Source organism: Dermochelys coriacea, chromosome 3, assembly GCF_009764565.3.
Source record: "Dermochelys coriacea isolate rDerCor1 chromosome 3, rDerCor1.pri.v4, whole genome shotgun sequence".
Classification (NCBI taxonomy): domain Eukaryota; kingdom Metazoa; phylum Chordata; order Testudines; family Dermochelyidae; genus Dermochelys; species Dermochelys coriacea.
The window spans coordinates 116,253,088-116,280,085 of NC_050070.1; the positions used below are offsets into that span (position 1 = coordinate 116,253,088).

General features: G+C 41.2%; 1 protein-coding gene and 1 long non-coding RNA gene across 4 annotated transcripts in view; one reads left to right on the forward strand and one right to left on the reverse strand.

The window, feature by feature from the left end:
• Positions 1 to 26,998, forward strand: part of CCDC170 (coiled-coil domain containing 170) — a 79,306-nt gene that overhangs the window by 19,814 nt on the left and 32,494 nt on the right. For 2 of the 3 annotated variants that reach the window (XM_043511210.1, XM_038397229.2), the window contains exons 5-9: positions 666 to 922; positions 7,827 to 7,971; positions 10,068 to 10,253; positions 15,544 to 15,861; positions 26,030 to 26,230. In XM_043511210.1, the coding sequence (XP_043367145.1) occupies positions 666 to 922; positions 7,827 to 7,971; positions 10,068 to 10,253; positions 15,544 to 15,861; positions 26,030 to 26,230 (1,107 nt within the window). The remainder of the gene's footprint in view (positions 1 to 665; positions 923 to 7,826; positions 7,972 to 10,067; positions 10,254 to 15,543; positions 15,862 to 26,029; positions 26,231 to 26,998) is intronic. The other variant, XM_043511209.1, reaches the window with a different exon arrangement.
• LOC119853775 lies at positions 919 to 9,178 on the reverse strand. The gene is made up of 3 exons (XR_005292212.2): positions 9,009 to 9,178; positions 3,457 to 3,543; positions 919 to 1,826 (listed from the first exon to the last, which is right to left on the reverse strand). It is a non-coding gene; the product is annotated as an uncharacterized LOC119853775 (long non-coding RNA).

A 26,998-nucleotide genomic window follows, 5' to 3' on the forward strand; every position in this document is an offset into this window, starting at 1 on the left:
TTTTCTTGCAATTACTCTTACTATTAGCAAGAGGCCACCGTGACACCAGACACCAGAAGTGAGAGCAGGGAGGCAGAGGTAGTTATGTGATTATATAATTAAAGACGGTATCATTAAGGTTTCACAGGAAACCCTAATTCTGGCATTTCCTAACTTTTGTATGTGTGATTTTTACAACCTTAATGTTGTTTCAACCTAATATAAAACTCCATTTAAAATAATTTAAAAAACAGTGGTTCTTTTTGTTTCCGCTCTGTTTTTTTAAATACCTTTATAGATATTTAAAAATAACATTTTTCTTCTTACTAACTTTGCCCATTTTATTCAGCTAATGCATATTTTTGCTATTGTTTCAAATGGCACTGAAAGTAATGTGGCTATTTTTGTTTACTTCATACTGAAGCTGGAGTTTACTTACTGCTTTCTGTGAGTACTGAAAAAATGGTAGCTATTGTCACTTTTTTTTTTTCACTGAATCCATTGGTAATAGAGTAGAAGAATAAGATACTTTGATTCCAAAAAGTATTTCCTGCCAGATTTTAAAAAAAACAAACAATTTAATAATAATTAAATTAAATAATAATTTGACAGTTCAAATATGTAGTCTGTATTGAATTCTTCTTACAGTTATTTGTTTTTTCTCTCTTCCTCTCCTCTGTCTATAGCTTCTAGATCTCAGATCCAAAATGGTCTCTAAAGAAGTCTCATTGCAAGAGCTGAAGGCTGAAGTGGAAAGCTATAAGGAAAACAATGCTAGACAATCCTCTCTACTCCTCTCTTTGCAAAATCGAGTTCAGGAGATGGAGGAGGAATCGGGTGTGCTTGTCACTTCCAAAAAACAGACAGACCTAACAGCACAGGTTTTGCTCCAGGAGAATTGGGAGCTGAAGGAGAAGATCCATGACCAAGAAGCCAAACTGAAGTAAGAGATTCATTCAAGCTGTGGCATAATTTTGGGTTGAGATGTCACTGTACTATAGTTGCCAACATAAAAAACTACCTTTGTAGGCAAATTTCAGTGCAGAAACAGATTTACAGCTTTGTATTGAGCTGTATAGTATTGCCCCTTTGGCCTGGGCAGTTAGCCAATATTCAAGGCCTTGCAGAGTTGTGCCCTTTAGGAAGAGAACTTGATATGAGTCAGGTATATTTTTTGGTGTAATCTTGTTTACTTACAAATAATGTACACAAAGCCCAGTTTCCCTGAACATAGTAGAAACAAATAGCAGACACAATTTCTTAGCTCAGATGCCCCCAAGTGTACCACTCCAGCGAGCTCTGTGCCTGACAATGTCTTTTTCTGCTTCCTATTAGGGTCACATTCACCATGCTTTCTAAGGCTCTCTCTGCTTCTACCACACACAGGCTGAAAAAACAATCTCTTCGTCCCTGTGTTTTCAATCAGGGAAACCCCTGACCTGCCATGTAGTCTGGGCCATCCTCCATTTTTTATAGCTGTTTGTATTAAATAAAGAGGCTAAATTATTTATTCCATTGAGTCTGAAAGAATGATTGACCCACCTATTGACTGTAACTGGGTCTGTGATTGTTGGAACCAAAGACTTGTCTGATGCCAGCCAGGAGCACCTGTCAGAAAAACAATATGTTTTTACAGAGGTTATAAATAAACTCTGTAGGAGGGATTGTTTACTCCAGTGAAGCATTTAGTCACTTGCAGCTGCAAATCTGTAGGACTTTCCTGTAAATTTCACCAGTGGTCATTGAGTCTATAATCTCCCCAGTCTGAATTTCTAAGGGTTTAGAAGATCCATGAGCTTGCCCAGTGGAGTTTGTGAGTTCTTCCTGCTTAATAGCTTTGATTTTCCCTGAAAGAAAAAGCAGGGAAGTGAAAAAACAAAAATTTGTGTTTAAGATTGAGATTACATATTTAAATGCTCAATAGTCATGAAACCAGAAAGGTAAAGTTTTCATAATATGGAAAATTCAGTTATGCTATATATGCATTGTAATTTCAATTTGTGTATTTGTTTTTAAATACATATATGAATATATTACTTTTTATGTTGAGAATACACTAGAAAATATGCAATTTGTACAACGTGGCTCAACTTACTATGAACATTTTTAAATTTTTCCTTTCCATGTATTTGGGCTTTCATATTTGTAACTAGTAATGTCACATTAATATAACCTTTTGTATTTTTCTGTATTGCATATGCCACTCTGGATAATGCAATATCAAGATACTCAAATACTGTGGTATGTTTGTAGGTATAGTTATGCCAAGAAAGAGGAAGAGAACCATTGCTGGTGATAGCTGTTAGGTTAGGAAGAAAGCTTAAATACAGTATCTACCAGCATATGCAGGTCTGATGTGCCTTTTGTTAGATATTCCAATCCATTGATTTTATTCCCTCCTACTATTCATTGGGCGATGGCTTTTGCCATATACAACTTTACATTGTAAAAGATGCAATGTCCTGTGCTGACTTTATCAATTTAACAATCTTCAGGACCATGTGCATGCCAAACAAAAGTGTATACACTGTTAGATCAGAATACACACACAGGTTAGTTTTGCTAGGCCAGTCTTGTGGCTTCAAACACATCAGAGGTGCAAGTATTTCAGCAGAAATCCACTTGATCAAATGTACTTAAAAAAAAGTAGGTTAATGCTATGTGCTGTTGCTGTAACTTAAAGAAATCTATACTTTCAAGATAATTCCTGGTTGGCGTATCTTCAACTGAGACAGTTGTCATAGAGAACATACTGTACACACATGCTGTACATGGGGCTAACTCACTGTCCTATTGGGGGGGAAAAACTGATGAACAAGACAGGATAAATTTGATGGTATGTCACATAACCAGTCATTTTGGACATGTGTTTTTAGAGAAGTCTCTGAAATAGTTAATGTTGAAGATGTGATGGCATTCCTTCCCATGAGGTTCCCTTGGCTATTTCACCAACGAGCCATAGACACAATAAGACATGGATACTCCATCTGGTTTTCAGCAATGTCTACACTCAACCCCCCTTTCCCAGGATTCTTCTCACAAGGATCTATTATATCAAGAGGTCCTCATGCTCCTTTCTCTCATTGTGATGGAAGAGGTCCTGCCTCAGTACAGGGGAAAAGGTTTTTAGAGCAGCTATTTTCTTATCCTGAAGAAAAAGGGAGGCTGGCAACCCATCCTGGACTTGCAGAACTTCACATTCATTCACAAGTTGAAGTTCAGGATAGTACCCCTCACATTGATAATCCCAAATCTAAAGTCTGGAGACAAGTTCAGATCTCTTATGCTGCAGGATGCATACTTCCACATCTCCATCATTTTGCCTATAAGAAGTACCTAAGATTTACGGTTGGCCAGGACCACTATCAATATTGAATCCTGCCTTTTGAACTCTCCACAGCATTGAAGAGATTTAGCGAGGTGCTTTCAGTAGTGGCAGTTTACTTGAGAAGATGCAACATCAATAAATAATCTTACCTGGATGATTGGTTTATATGGGGGAGCGCTCCTCAACAGGTCTCTGAAGCCATCCAAAATGCACTCAACCTCTTTCAGAGGTCAGGCCTGAAAGTCAACAAATGGAAATAGACAGAAATCCCAGATCAGAGGATTGAATTCATTGGTCTGATCTGATCCACATCCGGGGCCTACATGCCTCAAGACAGATTTGAGAACCTGTCCATTCTAACTCTCAGTTGGAGGGAAATCCATGTACTAAGGGATGGTTGTGCCTTGCCCTTCTAGATCAGATGGCCTCTTGCACCTTTGTGACACTTCATGCCAGACTTCACCTCCACTACTTGCAGGATTAGTAGAAGCTGTTTTACACACTCTCCAGACATTGCCTGGATGCATCTCATTAACTCACCCATGGTCCTGTCTTCACTGAAATGGTGGGGGGGAAAAAAAAAAGAGTGCGTGCAGAGGGGTCTCCTTCTGGATACTCCTGCCATCGAAGACCATAGTCACAGACACATCGTTGCTACAATAGGGTGCCCACATGGACACATTAAAGACACAGGGTTTATGGTCCCCACGGGACAAGAGAATGTACATCGATCTCCTAAAACTCAAAACCATACAAGAGGTCTGTGAGTTCTTTCTCCACCTAATAGAAGAACAGTCCATATAAATCATGACCAACAACACGACCACCATGTTTTATATCAACAAGGTAGAGACAGTCCTTCCCCGCTCTCCCAGGAAGCCATCACGCTCTGGAATTGGTGCATCAAACATACAGTTATTGCTGGTGAAGTACATTTACTTGGACTGCAGAACATGCCTGTGGACAATCTCAGCAGATACTTCCTCCCAGATGGTGAATGGGAGATTCTGGTGGACATCTTCATGGACTGGGGCAATCCCAAAATGGACCTTTTTGCCCCTCAATGGAACAAGTCCCTGAGATTCTGCTCAATGGATAGAATGAGACTGGAATCCATCGCAGATGCCTTTGTGTTACTGGGGTAAGGAGACCTGATATATACTTCCCCCTAGCCCCTCTTATTGTCAGAGTACTTTGCAAACTGAAACTGGTCTCAGCCAAGCTAATTCTTATAGCTCCAGTGTGGCCCTGACAATTCTAGTTCACAGACCTACTGAGCCTTTCTTCTGCTTCCAGACCTGCTGTCTCAGAACAAGTGATAGACCCAACATCTGAATCTTGCATCCTTGCAGCTCACAGCAAGGGTGGCTGCTGTCAATAGAGCAGGCCTGCTCCTCTCTAGTTAGAGAAGTTCTAATAAGCAGCAGAAAAGAATCAACAAGAAAAACCTACCTGCCAAAATGGATGGTGCTTTTCACTGGTGCAACCAAAAATCTGTGGTACCACATCATTCCTTGATTCCACAAATCCTCAACTATTTACCTAAACTAAAATGCAAGAACCTGTCCCTCAGTTCAGTCAGCCATCACCTACTGGCCATCTCAGCTCATCTTCCACCAGTGGAGTACCATACTGTTAGTAATTAGGTTCCTGAAGGCCCTAATTAAGATATTCCCACCAATGAAGGAACCTGGATCCTCATGGAACTTAAAAGTGATACTCTCAGCCTTCAGGGACCTACTCTTCAAACCTATGGCCTCTTCTTTCCTTTTGTACCTTTCTATGAAAATTGAATTTTTAATCACTATAACTTCTGCCAGATCAGCACAGGAGATTCAGGTACTGATGGCTGACCCACCCTATATAGTGCTTCACCCAGACAAGGTGGAGCATACACCTTAAATTTCTTTCCAGAGTATTGACAGATTTCCACTAGAACCAAAAAATACACTTACTGGTATTTTTCCCAAAATTTCATGCATCTAAATCTGGGGTAATGTTGCACATTCTAGACCAGGTTCTTAGCCTTTTTGGGTTCAGCCCCCGTTTGTAAACTTTGAATGCTTGTTGTGACCAGTAAATAGCTTTAGTGCAAAAAAAAAAATCTGGCTTACTATATATAATGTGGGTAAGAAATACAATATACATATTAATGCAGTAAATACTAAATAATTACACCCTCCATTCCATAGTGGCAACTCGTGTGGCTCCTATCCCATGGGACTGGGCGAGCTCAGCTCTTCACTCCAGGCAGTGTGACCTTTGAGGATTTAGCTTGTGGGCTTGCTGGGCCAAATTTGGGAGAATGATGTAGTGACTTTGTGCAGAAGGTCACAGAACCACTCACTCATATTTGGCCTGGAGGAGCAGCTGGGCCAACCCCATGCACCAGGTAGCAACTCCTGGAGCAGGGAGTTGAGCGCAACCAGCCTCGCAGGACCTCTGCAGCGTGAATGCAGGATGGGCTTTGCAACTCCCCCGTCCGTGGCCTTCCATCCGCTGGGGGCAGGACCTGACACTCTCCTCTCTGGGCTTCCTATGTGAACCTGTGCCACATTCTGGCACCCTAGTTTTGGGTCACAACCCATGGGTTGAAAAACCCTGCTCTTCATGTCAGGAGAGTGCTGGCCTACTATTTAAACAGAGCAGAAGTACTTAGAAAATCACTAAGACTTTATGTTAATCTCCATCACAGAGACGTCAAAAGGTTCTGCAAGTTCATCCCAGATACTATAAAACTGAATTTCTGATGGTATTAAAACATGCCACAAAGTGGCCATGGTAGATCCACCAGACATCAGGGCTCACTCCGTGAGAGTGCAAGTTGTACCAGCAGCATCATTGTGAAGTCTACCATTATCAAACACGGTAGAACCTCAGTGTTATGAACATCAGAGTTATGGACTGACTAGTAAACCACACCCCTCATTTGGAACTGGAAGTATACAGGCAGCAGCAGCAGCCACAAATTAAAAAAGCAAATACAGTACAGCTGAGTTAAATGTAAACTACTTAAAAAAAGGGGAGGGGGGGGTTTAAAAAAAACTTGACAAGGTAAGGAACCTGTTTCTGTTCTTGTTTTCATTTGAATTAAGATGGTTAAAGGTAGCATTTTTCTTCTGCATAGTAAAGTTTCAAAGCTATATTAAGTCAATGTAAACTCGAAAGAACGACCAAAATGTGTTTTTCAGAGTTATGAACAACCTCCATTCCCGAGGTGTTCGTAACTCTGAGGTTCTACTTAGCGTGACCAGATAGTAAGTGTGAAAAATTGGGACGGGGTGGGGAGTAATAGGTGCCTATATAAGACAAAGTTCAGAATATTGGGACTGTCCCTATAAAATCAGGACATCTGGTCACCCTAGTTCTACTGCATTTGTAAAGCAGCCACTTAGGCATCAATGTGCATATTCCCAAGACACTACATCCTGACTGAGGCCTCCAGGCCCAAAGAGTAAAGCAGTTCTTCACTCTGTTTAAATAATTACACTTAGTTCCCACCTCCTTAACACAGTCACTACTTGGGAGTTACCAGCTGTGGTATATGGATATGGACAGTCACCTGAAGGAGAATGAGATGTGTTGTCCATATGCACATTCCCACCATTCCATCCCCTCTACCATGAAGTCTCTATTTGGGGGTTCTGCGGTGAAAAGGAACCAAATGGTAGCTGGTGCATGAGGGCTCAGGAGCATGAAGGCTGCAGGGTGCATGTGAGTTGTACGAGTAGTGCTGGCCCAAAAGACTCCAGTCTCAGGTTCATGAGTTATATGTGCACCATCAGTGGAATGTGTTTATGGACCACACATCTTGAAGAAGTCCAGTTTCTGTACCTGAAAAGTAACTTCCCCTTCTGTGCAGAATTCAAAGCGAAAGTCTCTGGCTTTATGTGAATTTTCTGTTCTCTTGGGGCTTTGAGTAAAGGCTGTCCATCAGAAATTTAAAAAAAAAAAAAAAAAAAATCAACCAAAGAGTTAAGTGTCCTCTTAAATATGCATAATTGGTGATGTGGAACCAGTAGTTCATCCAGTGTGTTTAAAAATATAGTAATTGTTTTATTAATTTCAATTTCAAAATGTATGCTATTTATTAAAATACAGAACATGATTTTAATACATGGTATTTTTCCAAGGGTGTATGGTGGGGAATGCTTCTGGAGTTTCCTTCCTTTCCAGCCCATGCTTTACTCCTCAATAGGACAACTACCAAACAAACCACATCATAGTTTCATCTTGCTGCCGTGGACTGAAGAGAGATCTTCAGAGCCAGTCATCAGAGGGGCATCATTTGATAAGGCTGTGAGGTGCTTGCTTTCTTAGGGGCCGAATGTACTGCATCTAACAGCACTCCCTGCCCCTGTTGGCCCATAGTATATATATTAAACAACATTTAACTTTGGTGAAGGTTGTGCTAGAGTAGGTAGCCCCAAGCAATGAGCTTGGGATAATTTTGCCTTTTGCTTGAGAAAATACTGTTTCTAAATATTCGTCCTGATGTGTATTTGTTTTGGCTGATTAGCAAATATTTGAATGAGTGTGAAGAAAGCAAGAATCAAGCTTCTAAGATCAGTTGGAGGCATGGTGAATTCTTAGCACAGCTTTCTGGATTCCTGGACGTCGACATCAGAGGAAAAGAGGAACCACACAAACATTTCATTTCAAAGGTGTTTATGTGCAGTTATTTTTTCCTACATACTGTAGAGACTTGTTAAATATTTAGCTGCATTGTATTGCTCTAATAGATATTAATATAGAAGGGTGCACTGTCTTTGAAATATTTGGTTTGATGTAGAAAATTTAATACAGCAATTTTCTTTTATAATAGAAAAAAACTTGTTTAAACAACTTAAATGTTAAAGATCAGAATTTTGTTGTCAAATAAGGATATACCGAGCATATTGCCGTATAAAATAGTGTTTACAAATATTGGCCTGATTTTCAGAGGTGCTGATTTCCCACAGCTCTCATTGAACTCAGAGAGGCCTTACATATGTTCCTATAATATTAACTTACAATTATGATTGCAAAGTACAACTCAAGAAAATACATACAATTGAATGCTTGTCTAAAAATATTAAAAACGATAAAATTCCAATATGACAGTTCTGGCACCACTCTTAACACTCATTTAATGCAGTCATGCCATTAAACAGAAACATTCTCAGTGACGCACACTAAAACAAACTTAATACTGAACCTGTACGAAAACACTCACAATTACTACAAGGTACAATTGAATCTTATTCATTCATTACACACAGTTCTGAGAGAATGCTATACAAAATCTTTAATACCTTTCTCCTCCATGATTTCCCAAAATGTTGAAAGCTGAGCTCCCATTCAGGAAAATGAAATCAATGGCACCCTCTACCCACCTTTAATACATCTTTTGCACTCTCTGGCTAGTCTTTCACCTCTACTTCTCTTCTAAGGGCACACTGAAAGCAGTGTTTATTAGAACAGAGTATTTGTTCTGGATTCCCCCCACCCCTTATCTATGTCTCTTTTCTCTCAGCAATGACTAGAGTTAAAGACAGAATAGGAGCACCTTCACCTTTAGTCATCATTCAGGTAGGATTCAAGGGGACGTATAATCCTGTATTTTTCTGCTCGTTTTGAAGTGTCATGAGATATTCCCCACCCCAGATTTGTAGGATCCCAGCAAGGGTGGTCAGGGCCAAGGGACAGAGCAGTGACAAACCTGAGGCTGGGAGGAGCAGAGAAGTTTGTAGTCTGGTCTAGGCCAGTGTCCATATCAAGGGTCAGAGTCTAAGTCAGGTTTCAAGGTTCAAGTCAGGTGGCAAAGTTCAAATCAAGCTGAGATCAAGCAGGAAAGATCATGTCAGCTATAGAGGAGCCAGTTGCCTGGATGCTTCCTGGAATGCTCCTTGGGCTTATATAAGGCAGTGAGCCAATCAGGAGCTATGGGGCTGCTGTCTGTCAGACTCTTGAGGTGGAACTTCCCATGGTCTGTGTCCACAGTGGGTCATGGGAAATGGAGTTCAAGTTGGTTATAGCTGCTGCTGTAACCTGGTAGTTTTGCAGGCTTGGGTTCTAGACCTGTGGGGCTTTATACTCCTTGGAGTTGCTGCAGCATTACCTCAACTGATCAAGAACATGCTTGGAGCTTGTCTTCCCCTGAATTCTGGCTGCTGCTCAAAAGAGCTCCCCAGATTCTTTTTGTTAGGAGATAGCCTTTCCCTCTCATAAGGTCAAGAGGAGTCTGTTGCCAAATCACATGGCTCCCTATGACTCAGAATATTTCAAATGTAAAATCACTTCTCAATGTCCTGTGCTGGTTTCCCATTCCAAAGGCTTGCTAGCTATAAATCTTATGGAAAAGCTGTCTGCTTCCCACATGTAGATAGTTGTATAATCTATTTTTATTTTCTGCCCTGCCTTATCACCAGTGTGGACATGCAGAAATGACAACAGCCCTCCAGATGATAATGTTTTATCTAGTGCTGAGAATTTGTATGTGGATAACTAAACCAAATTAACATTTGCTGTGCTAAGGCATACTTTTCTCATGGTATATTATGGCCTCCAGTTTCCTCTTCTCTTTCTACTTTGTTTATAAGGAAACACTGGAAATGAATAGCAGAACGTAGTCATAGATCTGACCCTAAAGGTTTTACAAACAACATTTTTTATGGTGATGAGGAACAGAAAATGCATTTAAATGAGTGAAGATAATTGTTAACAGGAAACAGTGTAAGAATTTTACTAATATGTACTATTGAATTTTATGTTTGTCTAGGTCAATCAGATGCATAAAGAAAATACAATGCTAAAAGGGCAGATTGCCACTCTTGCAGAGGCTATCAATGTTCATGAGATAGAATCAAAGGCTAGCAGAGAAACCATCATGAGGCTTGTTTCAGAAGTCAGCAAAGAGCAGAAAAGGGCCGTAGCCGACTCCCAAGACATGGACAAGCTTAACAAGGTAAATTATTTTCTAGTGTGCATGTCTGTGTGGTTTAGAGATCTATTTCTAGGAATGAAAAATGCATTTTTCAGTAGAACAACATGGTGTGAAATGTAAATGATGGTAAGATTTCAACACATGCTATTACCAACAAAAGTTAGTTTGGAAAACTCTTATCAGGTAGGGTGTTGGTTGGAGATTTTTTTTTTAATGCTTAGTTTTAAAAAAGTATTTTTCTGTTATCACCTTCAAGTTCATGAAGTCTCAAGAATATTAGGAGATTAAAATGCTTTTGTTAGAGAGCTCTGCTTTAGTGTTGATGTTTTGTCTCTCATTCAACAACTGTACCCCTGGTTATTGCCTTCTCAAAGTGGTAGATGGGCAGAAGTTGTGTAAGTCAGCATGAAGATACAGAACTATTGATTTTACTCTGAGGTAGGAGACTGATAGATGAGTTGAAATGTATGCTAAGAAATCCATATTTTATTCCTTGAAGTAAGCTTGAGGGAGTTTTACAAGTATTCTTCCATAGAGAATCAGGAGTAGCTGGAGATGCAATTGGAGCCAGATTTTTTTTTTAGAATTGCTGTAAAATTTGTTCTTCAGAAATAGAGAGAAATTCATTGAATAGTATTTAGCAAAATGTTATCCTAAAGATTCCTTTTAAAGAACTGGTAGTAAAGTATCTTGTCTGTCAGACACCAGATTATTTGTATGGTATAATAAACTCATACTTCGTAATCATAAATAGTCATTTGACTTGCACACTGAGAAATCCTGGCTAGCAGCATAACTCCACAATCCATGACTCAAAATCCACTGAAGGCAGTTGGAGTTTTTCATTTAATTCAGTGGGCTTTGGATCCGTTGAATATGTACAATGTTTTATGAATACACAGAATTTCTGAGAGATTGGCATTTTCTTATCTGCAGTTCTAACATTTGCTATGATTGGCAAGACCATCCTAAATATTATAATTAAAAATATGTTAAATACATATGTTGACCTGATAAACTATATCTATGAAGCTGTTCAGCATTTAATTTTAACATAGAATTTTACTAAACTTTTCAACTTGCATTTGTTTATTTTTTAAGATTTATGCATCAGCTGACTTGTAAATATGATTCTTAAAAAGAAAGTTTTTAAAAAAAATAAATGGTTTGCTATAACCCATGACACTTAAAATGAGAAAGAGGCATAATAATTGTGTTCCCTTTGAATTATTTTATCCAATTTGTCATTTCAGTACCATGGCCTTTTGAAGCAACTGTATTTGTTTGCAAATTTTAAAAAAATAAACTGAGATCATAACTGGTTATTGCTCACGCTTATGTTGACTAGCTACTATTGTGCCACACCTGTGAAGGAAATCTACAGACTGATGAAGTAATATAATTGGAATAGACCTCCCTTCATTCTTTGCTATAATAGCCATAATTTGATTCTTGGCATTGGCATAATTTCTCTGTTAAGAGGACCTCTTTAGAGTTGAAGAAGGGAAATAAAATGGAACCATGCCAAGATTTGGTTGGCAGTTAGTTCTAAAATTAGTTTAGTAAGGAGTAATGACAGTATTTACCTAATTAATATGGTTTTGTTTCTTTGTTTATTCTTAAATGTATTTAATATAGAGATTATCACATTGCAACAAATCTGACCAATTAAGTCTGGTATCCTGCTTCCCACAGCATTTGAAACCTGATGCTTCTGGAGAAGGCAAATGATTCCCTGTAAATGTACCAACCTGGTCGTGTAAAGTTGTACCTTGTGGGAAGGGAAATTCCTTCCCATTCTTAGTTGTTAATCAAACAGTGCCCTGAAGTGTGAAGGATTAAATTCCTTGCTACATTGTGATCCCTGCTAGTTTGACTGCAGAGCTTATTCTTATTCACATAAATCTCTAATCCTTTTAAAAATCTTATTAAACTGTTTGTCTCATTAGTATCCTGGGGCAAAGAGTTTCACAGGCTGATTAAATGAAGCAGAACCATGTTTTTGGTTTTGTCTGTTTTAAAATATTTTCTCTTCCATTGAATGGCTTCTTGTTCTTATTTCACAGCACAGGATATGCAGCATTATTCATTCATTATTTTATATACCCCTGACATATCTACCGCCTCTATCTCTTTCTCAAACTGATGACTGGATCATCACAGAGAAGAGGAAATTTACTTGGCAAGTACTGTGAGTTTACACAAGAGGAGGCAAAGGTCATGGCTCTACAACAGTGAGATCCAATGAGATGCATGAGAATATTCCCAGGATCTTGGGGTATTCACAGAGTAGCAGCCCCTATGCATTATTTCCCAGGCTCCAGTATCTCATGGCAACATAGCCCCTTTGGGACCTTTGTTATCATTGTCTGTGTATTCCTGCTGTGTACCCACCCTTTAAGTGACATAGAAGGACTATTCAAGAATTAACTTCCTCAGGAATTTCTAAAGATGTTTCTACAGGGATGCTAGATAGGGCTGCTGTCCTGCCTCACCTACCCTGCCATGTCCCCTAAACTTGCAGAGTCCAGACTCATTGGCATATGTGCAGTATGCCCAGCCATTTAATGGTGTCCTTATCAGCCAGGTGGAGAGCTGGTAGCCTGTTGTCGAAATAAGTCAGTGGGCTCTCGACAATATGTGACATAGTCTGAAATTGACCATAGCTGCATCACTGGAAAAACCACATTTAAAGAGATTGGCCTCACAGTGTCCTGTCCTGTTTGAAACCAGGTCAGAGATGAACACAGGCACATCGGCAGATCAAAACTGATGAGAGAGTGACTAATGACTGTCGTCACTGACCACTCGTTGCGCCAAGCAGATTCCGCTGTCCTGTCCTGTGGTGCTATAAATGAGCATAAAGAGCATTGTGACAGGCTGGACTAGGCCTAGAGGCCCCCAGTTGGATGCCTCAGAATCCTTCCGCACCTCATCCCAGAGAGGAACAGAAGAGAGGTTCTTCAAGTGGCCTAGAGTGTCTGTAGGGGAAACAACCAATCAGAGGGCCTGCAGGACCAGCCAATCAGGTGCCAGGAGGGCCATATAAAAAGGAGCAGCAGAGACAGTTGTTTGTCAGTTGCTGCCTGGAGCTGGAAGAGAGAGAACTGTGTTCCTAGCTGGCTGGCTGAAAGATGTGGGACCATGGAAATCTCAGTGCGGGCAGGGACCTGGGGAGCTAAGAAGGAGCTCCTGGCTGGCTGAGGTGACTGAGCAAGAACTCAGCCCAGGGAGGGCTTCAGGAAGACAATGTCTTAAGGGAGGAAGCCCTGGAGGTATGGCTCCATGCCAGGCCTGGGAGAAGGTAAAGACTGTGTATATCAGAAGGGGTTTGTTCTGGTCCACCTACAGACAGTGTGTGAGATTTGGCTGGATGGCTGAGTCACTGAAGACTTGCAGAAGAAACTGTTTACTATGGTGGGTCTCATGAAAGGTGGGTGCTGACCCCATTGCAGGTGTCTAGAAGACAGGTGAGCTGGTGGGTGGTCAAAGAGGTCTGAGTACAATGGCAGGTCGCTTTTCTCATGGATCCTAGCCAGCAGCCTGACAGAGACCTTTTCATGGCAAATATGGGGTGGTGCTATCTTAAGTATTGGTAGCCATGGCAACAGAGTCCTGCTAACAATATGCATAGCTTTGTTAAGCTCTACATCGATCAACCTCATGTGAGATGAGCGACACCAGACAGGAGCACAGTACTCTGCTGTTGAATAGCAGAGGGAAAGGGCTGATCTATGTTTCTGGGCGCTTGCATTCCAAGTTGAACTGGCCAATTTTCTGAGCAGGTTGTTCTGACTGCTGACTTTGACTGCCATCTTCCTCAATGATTGTGGTACATTAATGATCTATCCAATGTCACACTGAGGTAAACTGGTTTTGGATCATGCCGCAGGCATTGGCCACTGAGGAAAATGTTTAACTCCTGGCTTGCATTTGCATTATTCAAATGGAATACACTAGAAACAGTCTTAGAAATGCTCGGCAGTAGGTGCCATTGACTACAGTACTCTGCCATGAGCTTCACATCTTAATTCAAGACCTTCTCAATTTCTGAGAAGGACAGGTTGGTAGCTACAGCAGATGATGTCGGCATAGATGAACTTTTGCGAGAGCATAGCTAGCAGGTCATTGATGTACACATTGAACAGTATTGGTGAAAGAACTGAGCCTTGAGGGAGGTCATTGATTTGACGCTTCCTGTGTTGGAGAAAGGGAGCTCTATTACTTCAAACACCCAGTGCAGGCAACTTGAGAGAGTTTAAACAAAAGGCCTCTGTGCCAAATTGTGTCATAGGTGGCAGTCAAATCCAAGAAGATGGCTCCTGTCTTTAGATTTTGTTGAAAACCGTTTTTGATAAAGGTGGTCAAGGCCAGGACTTGATTACAGGTGCTGTGTCCTTTCCCAGACTGAGCAATATTCACACACCTGGGGCAGCTGTAGGCTCAAGGGGACAGGTGGCTAGTTTGATATTGACATTCCTCACCTCCTTTTGACAACTTTGGCCCCATGGTGGTAGGAATTTTGCTACTTTCACCAGGGCATGATGTGGCCCTTCATAGTTCCAGTTTTTAAATTTCTCCTTCTTTGAAAGTCTCCCCATCATGCTTCTAATGTGATTTAGTCTTAATCTCTCCACCTCCCTCTTTCATCTACACCCTCTTTGAGATGAGGCAGCCAATCAATATTTGAATATTTGCACTTTCCTTATACTATTATAACTTTTTCTCATTTAGCCACTCCCCTGTTTTGTGTGGAAATAATCCTGGTACGCTTGTCACTTTTTTTTTAAACTCCCGTGGGCCTATTATTCAGATATCTTCATGCAGTGTGCTGAGATGTTGCCTTGATTTTTTCCTGTATCACTAATTTAGACCCCATCAGTATATGCAAGTAGTTTTAAATTTTTACACCATTTTCTTCTAGTATGTATTACCAGCACTTGTCTATGTTAAATTTCATCCACCACTGAGTCTCTCAGTCACCTTTTTTTCTTAATGAAAGTCATCACAATCTAGCAATGTATTTATAGATCTAAGTAATTTTGTGTAATCTTCAAATCTTACTTCCCCATTCACTACACCATGAAGATAATTGATACTAAATGCATGTGGGAGTCCTGTTTACCTCAATAGAGATTCTGTCTGTGAAGGACTTGCAAGATTGGGCCCATAATGAACAACTTTGGTCCTAATGCTACTCATTCCTGCACCTCTCTGCTAGTCATCTCTCCATGCTGAAAATTAGCCATTTAGTCCCCATTCCTTATTTTTGACCTGTATTAAGCCTTGTTTTATGTTTTTTGAATTTTAGGATCTGGACAGTGCTCTAACAGCCAAACAGAGTCTAGAGAAGGAGATCAGAAGCCTCCAAGATAGGCTGGCTGCTAGCCAGAGAGCTTGGGAAGCCTCAAAGCAGGAACTGCACCACCTGAAGAGATGTTCCAATGAGATGGATGGGAGTCTGAAAAGCAGCATTGATGAGGCCAGGACTGCTCAAAGCCTGCTGAGTGCTTTTAAAGAGCAAGTTGCTACCCTTCTCAGCAACAGTTCTGTAACAGTTAAACCTTCTGAGGAGGCCATAATGGAAAGAATTCGAGAACTGGGCCACAGGGAAGAGAGCAAAAAGATAGTAAGTGGATTGCTTCTGTGTCAGTTCAATCTGCTTGATTTTTGTATGGCTCCTTTTCCATATTAGCTATAATTCCATACTCTGCATGTATGTGTTGCATTTATGATAGAATCTAAAATAATGTGGTCCGATAATATTTTTTCCACAGGACTCCTGCCTCATTCAGTATGCACATTGGACAGGCCTGAGCTCAGAACAACTTTGGATCATTCACTGAAGTTGTAGAGTTTGTTATGAAGCTGATGTAGTCAGGAAGTAAGACAGGCATCCTCAGGGAGGGGAAAGGATGCTCTTGTCTTTAAGACACTGAACTGGGTCTCACTTTGATGTGACTTTGGGTAAATTACTTGATCACTCTGTTCCTCAGTTCCCCCATTTGTAAAATGGAGTGCTCACAGGGTTATTCTGAAAGTAAATTCAGTAACGTTAGGTGATCAGATGTGCCTGTGCACAGCATCATAGGAAAGTCAATGAATGAAGGAAAAATTCCTCTCTGAGCAGAGTTTTGATGTTGTGCAGTGTATGAGGCACAGGACCATACACTAAACAATGAAGAAAAAAAACTGCCTCCTTCACTGATCAGTCCATTGTGCACAGTGAATAAGTCATGGGTTCTGTGAGAGGAAAAAATAAGAAGTGATCATATAAGTAAAGACTGAAGTCCAGATCATAGCCCCCTTGTGGCACTTGTACACCACTCTGACAGCCCTTGCAACACCCTGGTGAGGGGGTGGCTGTTATGGTCATCATGACAGCTGTTTTGAACCAAGAAACACTTCATTGGGAGCTATGGGGAGGCTGTTGTGAGAGCAGTCTTAAGGTCGGCACCAGCTCCTGGAGCGGGCAGAATTGAGGAGGCACCAAGGTAGCTTTAGAGCTCCTCCTCCAGGAATGCTCCTGAGAGGTGCAGTAAAAAATCTAGTCCTAATAATAGCCCTAATTTTGGCATTTCCTAACATTTGATTGCTTCACTTTGTAGCCTTAATATTCATTTAATGCAGCTGTTTTGTATAGAACTTCCTAGCTTTTTTCAAAAAAAGGAAGAAGGAATTGACAGAAATGAATTCAATCATAGAATATCAGGGTTGGAAGGGACCTCAGGAGGTCATCTAGTCCAACCCCCTGCTCAAAGCAGGACCAATCCCCAACTAAATCATCTCAGCCAGGGCTTTGTCAAGCCTGACCTTAAAAACCTCAAAGGAAGGAGATTCCACCACCTCCCTAGGTAATGCATTCCAGTGCTTCACCACCCTCCTAGTGAAAAGATTTTTCCTAATATCCAACCTAAACCTCCCCCAATGCAACTTAATACCATTACTCCTCGTTCTGTCATTGGCTACCACTGAGAACAGTCTAGAGCCATCTTCTTTGGAACCCCCTTTCAGGTAGTTGAAAGCACCTATCAAATCCCCCCTCATTCTTCTCTTCCGCAGACTAAACAATCCCAGTTCCCTCAGCCTCTCCTCATAAGTCATGCGTTCTAGTCCCCTAATCATTGTTGTTGCCCTCCGCTGGACACTTTCCAATTTTTTCACATCCTTGTAGTGTGGGGCCCAAAACTGGACACAGTACTCCAGATGAGGCCTCACCAATGTCAAATAGAGGGGAACAATCACATCCCTCGATCTGCTGGCAATGCCCCTACTTATACAGCCCAAAATGCCATTAGCCTTCTTGGCAACAAGAGCGCACTATTGAGTCGTATCCAGCTTCTCGTCCACTGTAACCCCTGCGTTCTTTCCTGCAGAACTGCTGCCTAGCCATTCGGTCCCTACTCTGTAGCAGTGCATGGGATTCTTCCATCCTAAGTGCAGGACTCTGCACTTGTCTTTGTTGAACCTCATCAAATTTTTTTTGGCCCAACCCTCTAATTTGTCTAGCTGTTTCTGTATCCTATCCCTATCCTCCAGTGTATCTACTTCTCCTCCCAGTTTAGTGTCATCTGCAAACTTGCTGAGGGTGCAGTCCACGCCATCCTCCAGATCATTAATGAAAATATTTGCTGTATTCTAGTAGAACATTGTGGACTGCACAACATGTGCAAGGAATGAGACAGCAACCTTTGTGTTCTTACTTATGCATCGTAATCTATCATTTGGAAGAGGCTCTAGCCTTCTTCAGAATCCTGTCTTCTCTTCTATCTGCATCTTTATTATTTGAGCCCTAATTCTTTATGCAATACCATATGCCACAAAGCATCTATATATTTAAAACTGAAATCCCACTCAGTTTTCTAACACATGCATATACACAGATCAGGTGGAATAATCTATTCCATGGAAATTATTAATCCATTGATGTGGACGTTGTGCTATAACCATCTCTCAGCAGAGACTGGTGCCACACTGGAGCTATGAGAATTAGCTTGGCCGAGACCTGTTTCAGTATGCAATATGTCCACATCTTTCCTGAAATGTGGCGCCGAGAACTGGACACAATACTCCAGTTGAGGCCTAATCAGCGCGGAGTAGAGAGGAAGAATTACTACTTGTGTGTTGCTTACAATACTCGTGCTAAGACATTCCAGAATGTTTTTTCTTTTTTCGCAACAGCGTTACACTGTTGACTCATATTTAGCTTGTGATCCATTATGACCCCCAGATCCCTTTCCGCAGTCGTCCTTCATAGGCAGTCATTTCCCATTTTGTACGTGTGCAATGATAAAAAGATTTAGAAAAGCTGACCTGTGAGGAAGGGTTAAAAAATTGGGCATGGTTTAATTAGTGAGAAAAGACTGAAGGGGGACCTGATAAGCCTTCAAACATGTGAAGGGCTGTTGTAAAGAGGAGTGTGATCAATTGTTCTCCATGTCCACTGAAGCTAGGACAAGAAGTAATGGGCTTAATCTGCAGCAAGGGAGAGTTCGGTTAGTTATTAAGAAAAACTTTCTAACTGTAAGGGTTGTTAAGGTTTGTGTGGGGCGCAGGGGCTCCCTGGATCCCACCTCCCCCCGTCAGGTCCCACTCTCACATTTACTCTCTCTTCCCCCAGTTGGCAGCACTTGGGGGAGCTCTTGGAGGGAAACAAACACCGGCAAAAGATTCTCATCCTCCTCTCCTCTCCCCGCAAGAGAAGAGGATCTGGCTGAAAAGATAGCCGACTCTCAGGCAATCTCTTGGGATTTAGCCCTATGGGCCTCGTCTGTCAGAGTCTATTGCCCCTTCGTGGGGTTTACCTTTTGCCTCTCCTCCTGGGGCATACTGCTTTGCTGCCAGACAGGCCAGCTTCATGAGCGGTATGTCCTGTGGCTGTCCCCTCCTTGGCTGGACCACCTATCTTACCAGCAGTCTCTGGGACAGAGCAGCCTTCTTCCTATTCACTGTCCCTTCCTGCTGTAAGTTTTCTTCCCCCTCCAGGCTGAACAGACCTTGCAAGTGTGCCTTGTTAGCTCTAAAGAGGCCAGGAAGAGTCTGTTTAGTCTCCTCTGTACCAGAATGAGGGTGTGTCCCGTCACACTCTGGAATAAGCTTAATGACCATGACTGGAGATTTTAAAGAACAAGTTGGACAAACCCCTGTCAGGGATGGTCTAGGTTTACTTAGTTCTGCCTCAGCGCAGGGGGCTGGACATGATGACTTCTTGAGACCCCTTCCAGCCCTATATTTCTAGGATTCTGTGTTCAGAAATCGGCACCTTAAAGTAAAGGTTCTTGCTCTTTAGAAGTGCTGAGCACTCAGCAACTCCTGTTGAAAATCAGGCCAGAATTTAATAGGAATTCTTGGGTGTGCATACCTCTAAAAATTAGGCCTCTTATTAGGCCATTTATTTAGATCCAGGAGCCTTAATTTATGCTATGATTTTTAAAAAATCTTGTCTGTATATTTAATCTTGCTAGCATCCATTTAACCACACCCATACCAGTAAAATATGTATTGTGCTTTCTGGTTTGAACAGCTGATGGTTGTAACAGAGCAGTTAATGTGCAAATGCTTGCTTTTACTGACTTGCTTGTATAATCAGATTGTGCATCAAATGGGAGTAATTTCAAATCTAACAAAAGATAATATAATCTTCCAGTAGAAAATTATTTAATGTGAGGCTAAATCCCTTTGATGCAAAAGCTTCCATAGAGAAGAAGGAAAACTTTCCTTCAGAAATTCATGACCTGGGTCCTATGTGTGCTATGTCAGCTCCTCTCTGAGAAGCTTGACATAGCACAAAAAATGCAGAGAGCAGTGTTTGCATTGTCTGTGTAGATGTGGACTAGAGATCCACAGGAAGCTGCAGAACAAATTCACGGATCCCTGACTGGACACTGGTGTAGGAGTTCCTCCATGCTCTATTTAGGCACTCTCCCTTTATGGCCGCATGGATAGTTCACATACCATAATGAATTTGCTTCCCTGACTTGTTCTTAAAAGATCAATGTGTTGAATTTCTTTTGAGGATTTGAGAGTTAGGTTTTAATTGAACCTTAAGGGTAAAGTTTTTTCATTTAATATTGTTACATGAATCTGTCTGACACCAAAATGTATCCGGTGTCTCTTATCTGAATTAATCTTATTTCTGCAGTGTGACTTTGCAGCCCTGACCAGATAGGAACTTTCCCAAAACATTCCTTCTGTTTGGATTGTTAGCAAGATAAACAAAAAACTGTATGACAGTGGAGGTGTGGGTACTTAAAGATACTGAGTCTGCCTCTGATCTTGTTTGTACCCACATAACTCAGGTGACTTGGACTTTACAGTACATCTGTTTTTATACCAGTTTAAGTGAAGTCCGAATCAGACCCACTATTGCTTAAATGTTCATATGTATTGGGGAAACAAAGTGGCATTGTTTATTTAGCATAAGCTGGCATCTGAAAATGAATATTTGATTTTATTGGAAAACAAGGTTAAAAGTTAATTACTGTTCTGGGGAGGTGAGGAAATGGTGCATGCTAATGACCTAAGCAAAAGACCATAAAATGAAGGTATACACCCACACCCATAGTCCCACCTCCACCCCTACCCCTACCTTGCTGAACATGTAAGTGAACGAGCTTTCTTCTAGACAGCTGAAATGGACAGCTGTAGGTTGAGGGAGAGCAAGAAGTTTTTCTGCTGTGCTGTATAGATAATATTTCAGTACTTTGTACACTGAGCTTTGTTCTCACTAAGCATTGTTTTTTGTAGTTTCTTATTCAATGAGTTTATTTCCACATAAGTTTTATTTTATGATGTTCTTTCCATTTTCTAATGTGACAATAAAATCAACTTAAATTCAAAGTAACCTGAACTGGGTCTTGGATACTGTTTGGGACAATCACTTGTGGCTACCTAGAAGAGCAACTAACTCTGACATTGAAAACCAGAATCTTAAGGATGAGACAGTCCAAGTACAAAGTAAACATTGCTGCAAGAAGGCAGGCTTGGCCAGTTTGGGTATTGGGAGAACCAAACAGCCTGAAGGGTATACATACAGTGGTATTTGAGGTTCATGATGGAAAACTATGGCTCTACACACTGAAAAAGTGACCCACAGTTAGATTGTCCAAAGCTTCAGGTAAAGGTTATTGGGAGGACTATTTTTAAGGAAGAGTAGTTTTCAATATAAACTACCAGTATGGTTGCTTAACAGTTGCTTTGTTTTGATAGCCATGGCAAAAGAGAATGGTTTCTCCATTGCAGTATATTGGTTTTTCAAAGGTACCAGAGAAGGCAGTCATTTAAGATCTTTTAAAGATAAGAACTGTAGTATCACATGTTCGTGTGTGTGTATATTTTCCAACAGAAAATCTGTGTTCAAATGAAGTTACTTTTGGAAGTACATATGAGATGTTTAGGGTAAAACCATTATAGGGGCATAATTATCCCCAAAATAAGTGGTATAAACCCAGGAAATTCATAGTGAAAGTTGAATGTAAGAAATCCAAACATGAAGGTATGGAGATGCACTTTTCCTTAACCAAACTTAACTCTGCCCTATAGTTGTAACTAGACAATTGTAATTAATGCATAATAATTGTTGAAGTTGCATGTTAGATTAAACTGTTTTTTAAAGACACATTAGATTTTTTTTTTAAATCCCCCCAGCTAGATTACACACTACATGAAAAGATGTGTTTTAACTTGGATTAGCCAACCTACATTAGCTAACTTGGGTTCAAATAACAGTGAAGATGCAATATCTTGGTTTTTTACCTGGGTTAGCTGCTCAAGTTGAAGCCTCTAGGGCAGCTCAGGGTTGTACTTGAGCTGCTGAACCAAGTTAAAAGCTGTGTTGCCATGCTGTTTCAACCCAAATTCCTCCAGCAGGGTTAGCTAATCTGAATTAACACCACACCTTGTTACAGAGGCAACACGCAAATGTTGATAGTGTAGGTGGGCACAGTTTAAAGGTTCAGGAGGGAGGGTGTTTGACCGCCCCACGTGTCGCCTCTCAGTGTAGACATACCCTTAGTGTCACTACAGGGCAGAATGAAGGTTGTTTGGGTGCCACAACTGGGCATCCCTGCTTTAAATGCAAAACTCACGTCGGCCTTAACTATGGAGCTAGAACCTGTGCCTCCATAGTATTTTTATTTCATCTTTAAAATAATAAAGGGGAGAGAAGAGCAAATCTTCCCTTTTCCTTTCTTTGCCTTCTGCCCCTGTAAATTTGTTACTTTTTTTTATCATTTTCCAAATAAAAAAAAACGTGGGGAGGATTTTTAGCTATATATAAATTACCACTGAACTCAGTAAATACAAAGATATATAAAAAAAAAAGTTGAACGTGCAAGCTGAAGAAACTTTATAATTTGGCAACTGTGTGTCACAGGTATGGGGGATAAGGAGTTATTCTGTCTGCTTTGTCCCAAAGTGAAGCACTCTAATAAAGAAGTATGGACTGCTTCTCTCAGAGCTTCTTTATGAAGGTCAGACCTTGAAATAACTATGTGAGAAAGGACTTGAGCATGCTGTGAAAGGAATCATTCCCAAGAGAGTGTAGGCTGTTCTGTGTTTTTAGTCTAGCTTTGCTTGCACTCACTCATGAATGTAGAAAGTGTAATTGTTTTTCAAATCTTAATGTAAGGCTCCAATCCTACAAAATTATATGCTTGTGCTAACCTTTTAGCCTGGGCAGGGTCCCACTGGAACTCTGTACCAACCAGTCCCTTTCTAGGATTTGAATAAAAAAGTTTAAGATGGAGTGTATATACTTTGCACCCAGATGGTCAGTGAAGGGATTAAATGCCTTCAATTAGGTGACAAAAAAGAGGCCATTTTTAGAGGCTTTAATTGCCTACACATTAGCCTATCCTATTACCTGGATGACTTCTCAGCATTCCAGTCATTTTATAATAGATAATGAATGTGTCTGGCTAAAAATTGCTACAAACCTTTCTGCAAGTGGGTATTTAACCTGGTGAAATGGACAAATGCCTGGCAGTAATTGAATCTGTTACAAGTGTAATTAAATCTGTAGAAAGCCCAGAGGTATGCCCTTTATTTAAAAAATAATCAACACAAAATGACAAGTGCCCAGTAATATAAAGTCTGTTGTGGGAAAGAGATGTTGCTATTAATTATCCTACAGCAGTTAAAATTTAAAATCACAATCATTTTAAAGCTACTAGATCAGGTCTTGAGCAATCTGTGTCGGCAGAATTCAGATATTTTTACTTAATCTGGACCACACCTATAGTCATATTACTGGCAAAAGTACTATTAAACTTCACAGTTCTTTCCCCAGTGTAATGACTGAAGAATCTAATGCTGGTCTAAATTTAAAAATTAGATCAACCCAGCTGTGTAGCTCAGGGATGTGAAAAATTCTTTCATCAACCTAGCTACCACCTCTCAGAGGGGGATTAACTACATCCGTGGAAAAACCCCTTCATCTACCTAGGAAGCATCTACCCAGGGCACTATAGTGGCATAGTTGCAGTGCTGTAGCTGTGCTGCTATAGCAGCCATAGTGTAGACAGGCCCTAAGAATAAATGGGTAGTCATCTTCAAACACAGTACATGCTTTTGCAATTATGGGACTGATCTGATCCGAAGCCAGGGAATGTCTATTGATTTAATGGGTTTTGAATCAAGCCCTAATGCTTTTCCCATTGAAATAAATGGCAACATTTGAGTGGCAGCATCACTAGATGCATATTTCACTCATGGAGGCCTGATCTACACTAAAAAGTTAGGTCAACCTAGCCACATTGCTCAGGGGTGTGTAAAATCCACACCCATGAGTGATGTAGTGAAGCTGAGCTAACCCTCTGTGTAGACTAGGTCAAAGGAAGAAGAGGGTTACCTACACCAACGGGAGAACCCTTCCCATCAGTGTAGGTAGTGTCTACACTGAAGCATTATAGCAGTGCCACTAAAGCGTTTCCAGTGTAGACAAGCCCTCAGGTGAATCCACACCTCTTACTCTGCCACCCCAAAAGATCTCTGTTCTGCAGAATTAGTGTAGCTTTATTGTGCATGGGAGTGTGTTGCAGAACTCCCCTGTGTGCAAGCAGCCTCCTGGATGTTATTGTGCAGGAGAAAAAGAGGATGGGGCTGTGTGCATTTCTTCTGTCCTCTTTCAAAGATGAACCAGGTAAAGCAGCTGGAGTTTCTGTAGCTGATGGAGGACTCCTCCTCCTCCCCTGTCACCAGTTTCTCCTCCGATCTAATGAGGGCTAGAGTTGCCCCTTAGTGACATACAATAGAAAATAATGTGTTTATTGGTTGTTTTTTGTTTTTTTTTTTCTCTTTAGGTTGTATTTTGTTGTTGTTGGGTCATTCTTCTCAGTGTGCAATCAATATTTCCCTAAAGCCTTTTTGGTCCTGGTTCAATTGTGACATTTTATTTAACACTAACCCAAGGCTACAGCCCTTACGTTTTGATAAGTCACTGAAATTAATGGCAGTTTTATGTGGGTAAATCAGGAATCAGGCCCGTTTGTAAACATGAGGCCAACAGATGCTAGAAATGAAGGGACTGTTGGATGAGTATTTGAAGGTGGAATTAAAAATGAACCTGCAATGCAAACCAAATAGCTACAGGAAAATGAGGGGGGAAAAAACCCAACCTTTTGAATATGGCCAAGTAATTTAACATTTGGCAGCATTGTAATTAGCCATCTTGTTGCTATTTCCAGTTATTAAACAATTCATTTTTTAATTCCATTCCATTGAGTTATTTAACTTAACAACACTTATGTGATTCGCTAATAGAGAACAGCTAAATGATTTTTGGTTTATATTGTGAGTTTTAGTTCTGATCCGCTTTAGAAGAAAATGTGTTTAGCAAACACATTTTAATTAAGTGGTGCTTAACAGCACAGTAACAGAGTGGAGATATCTTTAAAAAAAATTCAGTTGTCCCTGGTGAACCCTAAGCTCTAATGTTGACCAGGACAAGCAAACACATTTTAATTTTTTTTAACACTGTCTACACTAGGGGGGTAACATGTTTGTAAAACCCACTTAATTAAAACATATTAGTCAATCTTTCTAAAATGTTCCATTTTTCCAGATTATATGCGGACTGGAATTTGTGGCCCTATTTTAATTGTAATTGATTACCAATTAACTCAAGTTAGCTAACATCTTTGTAAATGTTAATCTAAACACTCCACATTTTAGGACAGAAAAGTTTTTGTTTTATACCCTAGGATGAAATTTAGGGTAAATTGTGAATGGATGTTCTGGAATGATCACGGAGTGTCTGGATTAACTTTTACAAAAGAACGAGGAGTCCTTGTCACACCTGTGACTCCTTGTTGTTTTGGGGAGAACAGAGTAACATGGCTACCACTCTGAAACCATTTACAAAAGACTTAGCTACTTCAAATTAATTGGCAGGTAGGCATAGATAATCAGGTCTTTGTGGTGTTCTCCATTTCTGATTCAGTGGCTCACTGCAGAATTTTTTCCCCAGCAGCTATCATTTTTTCTGAAGAAGAGCTCGGTAAGCTCGAAAGCTTGTCTCTCTCTATCACCAAGATAAGTTGGTCCAATAAAAGTTTACTTCACCCCCCTTGTCTCTCTAATTTCCTGGGACCAACACAGCTACAAGAACACTGCATACAACATTTTTTTTCTGATTGTTACCCCACATTTTGTTTCCTTCCTGTAAAAAAACATTATTTATTTATAAGTGGGAAATCTTCCACTGTTTGGTAGCTTGGGGAATGAGTCTTTCTTGTGCCTCTACCACGTACATGTCAAGTTAACTCAGTCTCTGCCTTGTTGGTTTTCTTGTTTCCCAGATGGTGTTCCAGCTTGAAGCCCAAATCATTAAACTGACTGAGCAGCTGGAGAATCAGACCAGATTGCACCAGGAGGCTCTGCAAAAGGCCAGGAAAGCAGAAAAACAAACTGAGACACTCCAGGATCAATTGATGCATCTGGATGGGGAGTTGGTGTTTGGAGATGTGATGCGAGATGATTTGAATCTTAAGAAACAAAAAGTAACAACATAGGTTATTTCCACTTGTGGGAATGTTTTTCACAATCCCGAGATATAGCTGAGTGTCTTTATTGTATTTTAGTGCAGCAGTTCTCAATCAGGGGTCCACGGTCCCCTGGGGGTCCGCAAGCCCTTTCAAGGGGGCTGCGCGGCCCTGTGACTGAAGCTCCTGTCCCTGCCCCCTAATACTTCCCGAGGAGCTGAAGCTGGGAGGTATGGGGCTGAAGCCCTGATCCCTGGCGTCCCCCCACAGGGGCTGAAGCCAGGAGGTGTGGGGCTGAATCTCTGAGCCCCAAGCTCTGGTGCTTCCTGTGGGGCAGAAGCCCTGAGCCCATGGGCAGAGTTGGGGATATGGAGGGCATTGCCCCTCTCCACCAATTGCAGCAAAAGATCCCGACAGTCCCGGGGAGGCAGCTCCATACCCCCCACCCCATTTCCTCTCCCCACCGCCTCCCCAGGTTGGAGGTGGGAAGCTGGAGCCGGGCAGCGTGGGCTAGCTGCTGCTCTGGCTGGTGTCATGGAGCAAGCAGCGGCAGCATTGCCTTGTCTCCTGCTGGTGCCCCAGGTTGAAGCTGTTCCTCAGCTCCCAGCCCCCTTTGCTCCCACAGAGGCAGCTGATTAGGAGACCTGGCTCCATGGCTGGCAGACCCCTCCAGGAACAGACTGCAGGGGAGCCCTCCCAGCACACAGCCCCTAATACCCCTTTCCCTACACTCTGAGCTACCCCACTGCCTGCACGCAGCCCCTAGCCACCCCCTCTCTGTACCCT